Source organism: Theropithecus gelada, chromosome 3, assembly GCF_003255815.1.
Source record: "Theropithecus gelada isolate Dixy chromosome 3, Tgel_1.0, whole genome shotgun sequence".
In the NCBI taxonomy this organism is placed as follows: domain Eukaryota; kingdom Metazoa; phylum Chordata; class Mammalia; order Primates; family Cercopithecidae; genus Theropithecus; species Theropithecus gelada.
In genome coordinates this window covers 50,676,188-50,687,338 of record NC_037670.1, presented here as the reverse complement: position 1 = coordinate 50,687,338, position 11,151 = coordinate 50,676,188, and the positions used below count along the sequence as shown (strand labels likewise).

The following is an 11,151-nucleotide window of genomic DNA, read 5'->3' as shown; positions in this document are numbered from 1 at the left end:
GTTTTTTGTATTTTTTTAGTAGAGACGGGGTTTCACCGTGTTAGCCAGGATGGTCTCGATCTCCTGACCTCGTGATCCGCCCGTCTCGGCCTCCCAAAGTGCTGGGATTACAGGCTTGAGCCACCGCGCCCGGCCCAGAAAATTTCTTTCAAGTCTTTGTCCCAGGTGCAGTTAAGGTGGATTACAATGCCTCTGTCCACATGTCTGTGTGGATATTTACTTTTTATTTATTTTTATTTTATTTACTTTTTTTTGAGACGGAGTCTTGCTTTGTAGCCCAGGTTGGAGTGCAGTGGCGCAATCTCGGCTCACTGCAAGCTCCGCCTCCCGGGTTCATGCCATTTTCCTGCCTCAGCCTCCCAAGTAGCTGGGACTATAGGCACCCGCCACCATACCCGGCTAATTTTGTGTATTTTTAGTAGAGACAGGGTTTCACTGTGTTAGCCAGGATGGTCTCGATCTCCCGGCCTCGTGATCCACCTGTCTTGGCCTCCCAAAGTGTTGGGATTACAGGCGTGAGCCACCGTGCCCGGCTTATGTATTTATTTTTTGAGACGAAGTGTTGCACTGTCCCCAGGCTGGAGTGCAGTGGCACGATCTCGGCTCACTTCAGCCTCCGTCTCCCAGGTTCAAGTGATTCTCCTGCCTTAGCCTCCGAAGTAGCTGGGATTACAGGCATGCACCCCCATGCCTGGCTAACGTGTATTTTTAGTAGAGACAGGGTTTCACTGTATTGGCCAGGCTGGTCTCGAATTCCTGACCTCAGATGATCCATCCGCCTCAGCCTCCCAAAATGGCAGGATTACAGGCGCGAGCCGCCGTGCCCGGCTGTGTGTGGATATTTAAAACACAGTCCTAAAAACTCCTGGGTCAGAGAAGAATCAGAATGAAAATGAGAAAACCTCTGATCCAACAGTGGCAGACAATAGGAGAGGAAAGGTGTGTGCTGGCCCTGGTACTCCTCGGAGGTTGTGGGAGGGTCAGGTACTCATCTGGAGGAAGGTTGTGAGTCGAGCACCCATGGAAAGAGGGGTGAAAAGGGGAGAAGAGCATGCTGGAGACTGGAGCCGGGGCAGGTGTGAAGAGAGGGCTGCTGTGCCGTGGTCCACAGTGGAAAGTATTCAGTGGAGCCGCGATTCAGTGGAAAGTAACGCTGCAGGTTGCCTGACTTGCTGGGAAATGTCTGTAGCCTTCGGGGTAGCCATGTGGGACACAGTGGAGCCAGGACTGGAGTGGCTGGAGGGCCAGTGCTGAGGCCTGTGGGGCAGCCTGTTGTGTTGAGGGGACCATCTGGTGGGGTGCTTGTCCCCTGTGGGAACTCTCCTGAGGGTGGATGGCTGGTCCATGGCAGCGCCGACCCTGAGAGCTCCGGGTTCCTCGTGGTCTTACCGGTGTCCCAAGGCTTTGGGGCGACCCTGCCCTGTCCCTGCTCTGACTGTACCACCTGCCCCGGCCAGTGCTGCCCACGGTGCTGCTGGACGAGATCGAGGCGGCCGAGCTGGAAGGCAACGACGACAGGATCGAGGGCGTGCTGTGCGGGGCCGTGAAGCAGCTGAAGGTCACCCGCGCCAAGCCCGACAGCACCCTCTACCTGAGCCTCATGTACCTGGCCAAGATCAAGCCCAACATCTTCGCCACCGAAGGCGTCATCGAGGTGCGAGCCGGGCCCCTGGCGGGAGGCAAGTAGGGCTGGGGCCCTCGGCTCCCCTCCTCACCTCCCCCTTCAGTGTCCTGCCCGGCCCACCCCACTTTGCCTCTGGGGCCAGCAAGGCTCCCACGTCACATGCACCCTCCCTGGCAGGCTCTGTGCAGCCTCCTGCGGCGGGACGCCTCCATCAACTTCAAGGCCAAGGGGAACAGCCTGGTGTCCGTGCTGGCCTGTAACCTCCTCATGGCCGCCTACGAGGAGGACGAGAACTGGCCCGAGATCTTTGTCAAGGTGAGTGGCCTCTCCCTAGACGGTGAAGACAGCAGAGGGCCATGGGCGGGGCGGGGGCGGGAGAAAAGCAGGAGGGTGTTCTCTCCAGAGGACTGTGTCTGACAGCCCCGATGGTCATGGCACAGTCCCCTCTGCACCCAGAAGCTGCAGAGGGCTGCCTGGGCGCCCAGTCCCTGGGCCGCAGGCAGACATTCTCCAGCCTGGCTGCCCGGCTGGGCTCGGGGCTGAGGGTGTGGCTCCCACACAGGTGTACATCGAGGACTCCCTGGGGGAGCGGATCTGGGTGGACAGCCCTCACTGTAAGACGTTTGTGGACAACATCCAGACGGCCTTCAACACCAGAATGCCCCCCAGGAGTGTGCTGCTGCAGGGGGAGGCGGGCCGCGGCGCTGGCGACCTGGGCGCGGGTGAGAGACACTGCCGGCTGGGGAGGGCGGGTGTCCAGCCCCAGGGCAGGGGAGGGTTGGGAGTTCAGGCGGGTGGGAGGTGCTGCATGGAGCCCTCTCCTTGGTCTGCAGGGAGCAGCCCACACCCCTCCCTCACGGAGGAGGAGGACAGCCAGACGGAGCTGCTGATCGCAGAGGAGAAACTGAGCCCCGAGCAGGAGGGCCAGCTCATGCCCAGGTAGCTGCGTGCCCGCCTGGTCCCAGTGGGAGGTGGTTGGGACAGGTGCCTCGGGGCCGCCTTCCTCCTTCCCTGCTCCCTTCTCTGACCTAGGTACGAAGAGCTCGCGGAGAGTGTGGAGGAGTACGTCCTGGACATGCTACGGGACCAGCTGAACCGGCGCCAGCCCATTGACAACGTCTCCAGGAACCTCCTGCGGCTCCTCACCTCCACCTGCGGCTACAAGGAGGTGCGGCTGCTGGCGGTGCAGAAGCTGGAGATGTGGCTGCAGAACCCCAAGGTGCGGGGGTGCCTGGGGCGGGGTCGCGGGGGTGGTGGGGCAGGAGTGCCCGGCAGGGGGTGGGGGCAGGCTCCGTGTGGTCCCACAGCCGGGGTGGCCGTGAGCCCACAGCTCCCTCCGCGGCCCCGCAGCTGACCCGGCCGGCCCAGGACCTGCTGATGTCCGTCTGTATGAACTGCAACACGCATGGTTCTGAAGACATGGACGTCATCTCACATTTGATCAAGATCCGCCTCAAGCCCAAAGTCCTCCTCAACCACTTCATGCTGTGCATCAGGTGCGAGGCGGGCAGGGGTGGAGCGGTGGGCAGGGGCGGAACGGGGGTGCGGGGGGAACGGGGTGAGGGGCGGAGCGGGGGTACGGGCGGAGTGGGGTGCCAGGCAGAGCAGGGGTGTGGGCAAAGTGGCGGGCAGGGGCAGAGCGGGGGTGCAGGCAGAACGGGGATGGGGCCTGCACCCTCACCTGCCTGGCTCCCACACCCAGGGAGCTGCTGAGCGCGCACAAGGACAACCTGGGCAGCACCATCAAGCTGGTGATCTTCAATGAGCTCTCCAGCGCCCGGAACCCCAACAACATGCAGGTCCTCTACACCGCGCTGCAGCACAGCTCTGACCTGGCGCCCAAGGTAGGCCTAGGCCTTGCCCTCCACACCTGAATGGGGGGCTACGGGCTGGAGAGACACCTGGCGTCTGGGGAAGCCCACGGATTGGTGGGGCTTTGTGGGAGAATGCCCTTGGGGCTCGGGAAGGAGCTTTTGAAACTCACTTGGGCATGAGGTTGAGCCATTTCTAGAGTGGGTGCAGCCACAGCGCCCAGCATCTTTCTCAGAAACGGACACTCTGTCCATTTAGGAGGGAGCCACACTGAGCCTTAAAAGCCACCCAGGTTTCTGAGCTAAGACCCAGACCTGCCAGCTTGTATTTTTATTTCTCAAGCTCATTCCGGCCTTTGGATAATAAGGTGGTTTTTAAAATTTTTTGTAGAGACGGGGTCTTATTATGTGGCCCAGGCTGGCCTCAAACTCCTGGGCTCAAGTGGTCCTCCTGCGTCAGCGTCCCAAAGCGCTGGGATGACAGGCGTGAGCCCCTGTGCCTGGCCCAGACCTGCCTTCTGTGCAGTGGGTCCCTCAGTTAAGCAGGACTCCCTGTAGCCCTGGCTGTAGGACCCTTGGATTCCCGTGTGTCCTTTGAAGCGGACTGGGGAGATGCTCCCGTTGCCACTAGCACGTCAGGCCTCCCGGTGGGCTCTGCGGCGTGCGAAACACGAGGGAGGCAGGCACAGCCGCTCCGGCTTGGCGCTGTCATCTGCAGCCCAGCATTTTGAGACGGGGGTGCATCCTTTCAGATCTCGGGTGGTGGTCTTTGGTTTCTGTTCAGCCTGTGGCGCGTGGTTGGGCTGAGATGGCACACGCACTTCTATGACTCTGCCGCTTGGTGTCCCACACCCCCAGCGTCTGTTAATTAATCCTTCTCCTCATTTCACGAGGACCAACTCCCCACGTGCCGGTTGCCGAGAGGGGAATCAGATGTGGCCCCTGCTCGCCAAGGGCTGGCAGCCAGTAGAGCAAGGAGCCCGCCACCCCATGCCCGGCACTGCCTGAGACCCGCTGCAGCATCCTCGGGCACCACCCCCACGGGTGCTGTGGGAAGGAGCCGGGGCGTGTGCTCCTGGAGGGGCCTGTGACAGGGTCGGCAGCGTTGGGCAGCCTCCCACACAGCCTCTCTTTGCCCCAGTTCCTGGCCATGGTGTTCCAGGACCTGCTGACCAACAAGGACGACTACCTGCGGGCCTCACGGGCCCTGCTGCGGGAGATCATCAAGCAGACCAAGCACGAGATCAACTTCCAGGCCTTCTGCCTGGGGCTCATGCAGGAGCGCAAGGAGCCACAATACCTGGAGATGGAGTTCAAGGTGCCAGCCCCTGCCGCTGGGGCGCCTTTCCCTCACTGCGGGTCCCACGTGCCGCCATCCCCCTCACCCTGGGTCCCACGCACATTCCGCCCCTTCGGGTGCTCTGGCTGAGCGTGGGTACGGGGCTGAGTGAGGCTGTTTGTGGCCATGCATCCCAGAGGGTAGCATGGGCTCCGTCCTGTGTGAGGACCCAGGGGGTGCTGACCAGGTGCGGGGAAACCGGCAACCCCTGGGCTGGGTGGGACGGATTGCTGCCGGGAGGAAGGCGAGTGTGTGGGCAGGGAGGCAGGGCGGGGCCGCGGGCTGCCTGGCTGGGTTGGAGACTGTGCAAGGGGTGCGGAGGGAGCTGATGCTGGAAGGCACAGTGAGAGCGGATCACAGAGATGCCAGGTCCCTGCAGCCAACTGGCAGCCAGCCTGCTGGGGTGGCCTGTTTGGCGAACGGGGCTTTGTATATCTCTGTTGACTGAACCTCCCTCCCGTGGCCAGACAGGACCTTTTGAGTCACTGGCCTGGTGCCCCTCCTGTCAGACCCCTCCCAACTGGTCCTCCTGGGCGCTCTCTGGATCCCTGCTTGTGTGTGTGCGTGTGCAAGTGTGTGCGTGTGCGCCACGTGTATGTGGAGTGGGGCTCCCGGGTGTCCATTCTGGATACAGACCCCGTGCTGCGCCCGCGTGGGTGTGGAGTGGGGCTCCGGGTATCCCTTCCTGCATCAGACCTCGTGCTGCGCCTGCAGGAACGCTTCGTGGTGCACATCACCGACGTGCTGGCGGTGTCCATGATGCTGGGCATCACAGCGCAGGTGAAGGAGGCTGGCATCGCCTGGGACAAAGGAGAAAAGAGGAGTAAGGACGCGGGGGTGGCCCGGCCTTGCTCGGTGGGGGGGTCTCAGGTCCAGGCTGGTGGCCGGTGGTTCTCTGTGGCTGCACTGTCCTCTGACCGCCCGGGAGGAGCGGTCCCACAGCACAGCCACTCAGGGACACAGAGCCTGGAAGCTGCCGTCCCGGTTCCTGTCCATCCAGACCTCACCCCAGCTGCAGGATCAGGCCCTGTTCTCCCTGAGTGTCCTTTGTGTGCTCCAGCTCTGGCCCAGCGTGGGGACACTGCAGGCATGGTGGCCCCAGCCGTGGGTGGGAGGGGAGGGGAGGTGGTGTTTGGGCCAGTCTGGGTGTTTGATTGTGGGTTTGCAGGAAGACTGGGCTGCAGAAGCCCTCTCAGCCATTGACCGGAGCGAGTCACTCGCGACACGAGGATTCCGGTCACCCACGTGTGTGTCAGGGTTACTCCATGCTCCCTGGGGTGTTATTCCAGCCAGGAATGGTCCAGAAGCTGGGGGTGCCCTGAGTTACCCCCTCCCAAGTGCCAGCCTTGAGCTGGAACCCTAGGGGTGCCTGTAGCCCCTCAGCCCATGGCTTGGATCCTGTGGCCCCTCAGCCCATGGCTTGGATCCTGTGGCCCCTCAGCCCTGGCTTGGATCCTGTGGCCCCCTCAGCCCGTGGCTTGGATCCTGTGGCCCCCTCAGCCCGTGGCTTGGATCCTGTGGCCCCCCTCAGCCTGTGGCTTGGATCCTGTGGCCCCTCAGCCCGTGGCTTGGATGGGCCACTAAGCTGCGTGTCTGTTGCAGATCTGGAAGTACTCCGCTCATTCCAGAACCAGATCGCTGCCATCCAGCGGGATGCCGTCTGGTGGCTTCACACTGTGGTCCCCTCCATCAGCAAGCTCGCCCCCAAGGACTACGTGCACTGGTGCGGCCTGGGCCCCGCGCAACCCTGCCCCACACCCCCCTGAGCTGGGACAAGCCAGGGCCCCACACAGCCCCTGCCCCACACCCCCCTGAGCCGGGACAAGCCAGGGCCCCGCACAGCCCCTGCCCCACACCCCACTGAGCTGGGACAAGCCAGGGCCCCACACGGGAGCCTGTCCCCTCTCTGGACAGCAGCAGCCGTCACGCTGCAGGCATGTCACCCTGTGTACATTGGAGCCTCCCGTGGGGCCTCTGCCTTGGTTGGGGTGGGGCTGTCAGGCTCGGGCCTGCATTTCTCTGCAGCGATTTTAGAAAGGACGGTCGGGTGCTGTCCAGCCCGGCAGCCCCGTGAGTGGTCCCTGGGCTCTTTGGTGGTGCTGTGAGGAGGTGCTGAACTTGGCATCAGGCAGCCCCGCCTCTGAGCACTTGGGCCTGTGGGAGCGGGGTCCCTTCCCTGGAACTAATAGGCTACTCCCTGAGCACCCACATTGTGACTGAGGGCCCTTCTCTGCCTGCCCAGCCTGCACAAGGTGCTGTTCACAGAGCAGCCGGAGACCTACTACAAGTGGGACAACTGGCCACCAGAGAGTGACCGCAAGTGAGTGTACTGCCTCCTGGGCTCCTCTGGGCTGGGCTGGGCAGGGCTGGGGGTGCCTGACTGGCTGCAGCAGGAGGGGTCAGTGGGAGTTGGACCGCTGTTTTCAAGGTCACGTCACCATCCTGTCCCTCCTCCACAACCCTGGGTGCCTTCTCTCACTGCTATGCTGGCGTTCCTGTGCCACTGCAAGGATTCAGCCGCTGCCTGTGTCCACGTGACTCTAAGCCCCAGCCACAGCCTCCCCCAAACTCCCACCTTCCAGATGCCTCCCAGGGCGTCCACAGGCACTCCACCCTCTACGTGGTCCCAAATGCAGTCTGCCCCTGCTTTTGTCCAGACAGCTGCACACTGTCCTTCCCCAGCCAGCTGGCCTCACAACTCTGTCCCCCTTCAAGTCCCGTGGGTGACCCTGTGGGTTCTTGGCCTACGCTCCCTTCTACCCCCGCCTGGGGCTGCTGCTGGTTCACCCTGTGCCCATCTCGTGCCTTGGGCACTCTCCTCACCTTCACTGCGGCTTTCCCCGTCAGGCTTTAGAGGTGGAGGGGTCATCTCTGCCACCTGGCTCCCGGCTCCTTGACGGCAGGAAACATCTTGGCCTCTGTGGGGTGGCAGAGCCTCCCATGTGGTGGCCATAGGAACCAGTGACTGTGTGTGTAGCCCCAAAGGCCTCGGGGTGGGGGTAACCTCCCCTTCTCCCCCTGCCCAGGCGAGACTTAGAGCCGGGGCCCCTGTCCTGCAAAGGGAGGCTCAGGTTGGAGGGGCAGCAGCAGCCCTCTGCCGCCAGCCCGTGGGCTCTGAGGGAAAGGCTGGCCTGACCTCGGCCCCTCAGGTCCGGAAGGTGTGGGTAGCCCGCAGGGAGTCACGCCTCCCCCCACCCCGCAGCTTCTTCCTCCGCCTGTGCTCCGAGGTGCCCATCCTGGAGGACACGCTGATGCGCATCCTGGTCATCGGGCTGTCCCGGGAGCTCCCGCTCGGGCCCGCAGACGCCATGGAGCTCGCCGACCACCTGGTGAAGCGGGCGGCGGCCGTGCAGGCGGATGGTATGGCTTCTCCAGGGGATGGCCCCTGTGCTGGGCTCTGCTCCCCTTGTCCCTGCAGAAACCCCGGCGCTGGCACGCATCTCTGGGGCACTCCCCAAAGCTGCGCTTCAGCTGGGCCCTGGGTCCCCGGGAGGCTTGGGGACCTGCCTTCTCCGCATCTGTCCCTTAGGAATTTAGAAGCGCGTGTCTTTGGCAGTGATGCAGTCAGTGCCCCGTGTTTTGGAATTTGTCCTGGAACTGGCACATCACCTCCTTTAGGAGGCTGTTAGAGTGATTTTAAATCCAGCTCGCACCTCGCCTGGCTCTCCCCCGGAGGCTTGCGGGTCCCCACCCTGCCGGCCACGCCCCCGTCCTCACCTCCCTACCCTCCCTTGGCAACCCTGCCAGCTCTCTAGACCCAGCCCGGGTGTGGCCCAGAGCCCCAGAGCAAGGTGTGCTTCGTGTCCCAGTGAGAAGCCCTGTTTCCCCCAGCTCCCCTGCTCAGGCCTGCGCCCCATCCCGCGGCATCCCCCACCCCACCCCGATGCCACGCGAGCAGGGCCTGTCCCCTCGCTGCCTGTGCCTGATGGTCTGTGAGCAGCTCCAGAACCTGTGCGTGGTTCTTGGTCTTAGATGTGGAAGTGCTGAAGGTGGGGCGGACCCAGCTGATTGACGCCGTTCTGAACCTGTGCACCTACCATCACCCCGAAAACATCCAGCTCCCGCCCGGGTAAGCCCGCGCCCCGCTCCCCACTCCCTCCCTGGTAAGCCTGCGCCCCGCTCCCCACTCCCCACTCCCTCCCAGATAAGCCCGCACCGCTCTCCCCACTCCCTCCCGGGTAAGCCTGCGCCCGACTCCCCACTCCCCACTCCCTCCCGGGTAAGCCCACGCCCCGCTCCCCACTCCCTCCCGGGTAAGCCCGCACCGCTCTCCCCACTCCCTCCTGGGTAAGCCTGTGCCCCACTCCCCACTCCCTCCCGGGTAAGCCCGCGCCCCGCTCCTCTCTCCCTCCTGGACAAGCCCGCACCCTGCTGACCTCACAGGTCTGCTGGTGACCTGTTTCCAGAGACCAGTGAGGCCACTGCGGGCCTTGACTGGCTGGGCCCGAGTCCCACCCTTACCTGGGTTCCAGTGGGCCGTTTCCCCGTTGTCTTCCCCCGTGTCTCCAGCTCAGTCATACTTTTTTCTCCTGTGTTTAACATATGTGTATTATTTTTCACACAACGAGTTTATGCTCTGTGTTTCACGGCTTTATGGAGAGAGAATTCACACACGTGTCATCTAAAGTGTGCAGTTCCGTGTTTTCAGGATGTTCACAGGTTGTACAATCTTCATTGTAATTTAATTGTAGAACCTTCTTTGGTCCCCCCAAAAGAACCCCATTCCCACCAGCCGTCACTCCTCATTCCTCCCACTGCAGCCGCTCACCTGCTGTCATCTCTGTAGAGTGGCCTTTTGGGCGTTTTCTGTAAACGGCATCCTACCGTGCATGGTCTCATGTGACCAGCTTTCTTTCCCGGGTGTGCTGTTTCCGGGGTCGCCTGTGCTGTAGCGTGAGGCAGTATCAAAGTCCTCCTTGTGGCTGACGGTGCCCCACTGTGTGGACACACCACGTCTGCTGCTTCCACTCCTCTGCTGACAAACGGTGCTGCCGTGAGCATGTGTGGACAAGTCTGTGTGGACGTGTCTTCAGTTCTCTTGAGCAGGTGGCTGGGAGTGGGGTTGCTGGGCCAGGTGTTTAACTGAGGCTCTGTCAGACCCTCCCCAGCGGCTGCCCCCACCTTGAGTTCCCACTTGGATCACCGCCAGCGCTGCATGATCATTCCCGGTCTCCATCCCATCCTCGCTCGCACTCATGGCTGTTTCTCAGCAGAGCCATCCTGCTGGGGTGAGACGGTATCTCACAGTGGTTTCGGTTTGCATTTTCCATTTTTTGTGGGGAACGGAGTCTTGCTCTGTTACCCAGGCTGGAGTGCAGTGGTGCAGTCACGGTTCACTGCAGCTTCAACCTCCCTGGCTCAAGTGATCCTCCTGCCTTGGCCTCCTATGTAGCTGGGACTATAGGCATGTGCTACCATGTCCAGCTAATTTTAGTGTCTGCAGAGATGGAGCCTCACTTTATTGCCCAGGCTGTTTTCAAACCCCTGGGCTCAAGCAGTCCTCCTGCCTTGACCTCTTAAAGTATTGGGGTTACAGGTATGAGGAACCACTGCGCCTAGCCAGAAGTTTTCAATTTTGAGCAAATCCAGTTTTACCTATTTATCTTTGGTTTCTGTGCTTTTGTGTCATATCTAAGAAACCATTGCCTAGTTCAGGATAATGTAGATTTAATTCTGTGTTTTCTGTCAAGGGTTTTATCATCCCAGCTCTTACGTTCAGGTCTTTGAGCCATTGTGATTTAGTTTTTATGGTGTGAGGCTGGGGTCCGGCTTCATTCCTCTGTGTGCGGACATCCAGCTGTCCTGGCACCGTTGTTGAAAGCCTGTCTTTCCCTGATGAGGGTCTTTTGGCTCCGTGTCGTAGTTACCCATGTGGGTTGTTCCTGGACCCTCACTTCCGTTCTGTGGACCCACGCGGCACAGAGCTCACCTTTGGGGAGGCCCAATCATCTTCGTGCTGCTGCCACTGTGTGTGCTTTGACGTTGTACCTAGGATGCTCTGGCTGCCCCACGCTCCCGAAGCCTTCCTCCCGTTTTCTCCTAGGAACCTTATAGTTTGGCGCTCCCTGTCTCTGGAGCCTGTCATCCGCTTGATGTGTGATGTTTGGTGCGGCCCTGCTTCGTTCTGTTGGTGTTGATTCTGGTTGTTGCAGCACTGTTGTTGAGAGGGCTGTTCCTGCGCCTTGGGCTGTCTTGGCGCGCTCTCGGCAGTCTGCACCTGAGTATGAGGGTTGACCTCTGGACTCTTGTAGCGTGTAGGCGAGAGGGTTGATCTCTCGACTCAACTCTGCTCTGTCCGTCTGCGCGTCCGTTCTGTCGGTGTATGTGTCCATCCTCTATGAGGGCTGAGTTTTAAAACTGGGAAGTGCGTTTTCCAA

At 61.4% G+C, this 11,151-nt stretch overlaps 1 protein-coding gene across 1 annotated transcript in view; it reads left to right on the top strand.

Moving 5' to 3' along the window:
• INTS1 (integrator complex subunit 1) overlaps window positions 1-11,151 on the top strand; it is a 34,782-nt gene that overhangs the window by 3,469 nt on the left and 20,162 nt on the right. The window contains exons 4-16 of the mRNA XM_025379981.1: window positions 1,458-1,654; window positions 1,802-1,939; window positions 2,187-2,346; window positions 2,458-2,563; window positions 2,657-2,843; window positions 2,975-3,120; window positions 3,327-3,468; window positions 4,577-4,753; window positions 5,489-5,597; window positions 6,377-6,497; window positions 7,017-7,094; window positions 7,977-8,134; window positions 8,747-8,843. Of these exons, the coding sequence (XP_025235766.1) occupies window positions 1,458-1,654; window positions 1,802-1,939; window positions 2,187-2,346; window positions 2,458-2,563; window positions 2,657-2,843; window positions 2,975-3,120; window positions 3,327-3,468; window positions 4,577-4,753; window positions 5,489-5,597; window positions 6,377-6,497; window positions 7,017-7,094; window positions 7,977-8,134; window positions 8,747-8,843 (1,816 nt within the window). The remainder of the gene's footprint in view (window positions 1-1,457; window positions 1,655-1,801; window positions 1,940-2,186; window positions 2,347-2,457; window positions 2,564-2,656; window positions 2,844-2,974; window positions 3,121-3,326; window positions 3,469-4,576; window positions 4,754-5,488; window positions 5,598-6,376; window positions 6,498-7,016; window positions 7,095-7,976; window positions 8,135-8,746; window positions 8,844-11,151) is intronic.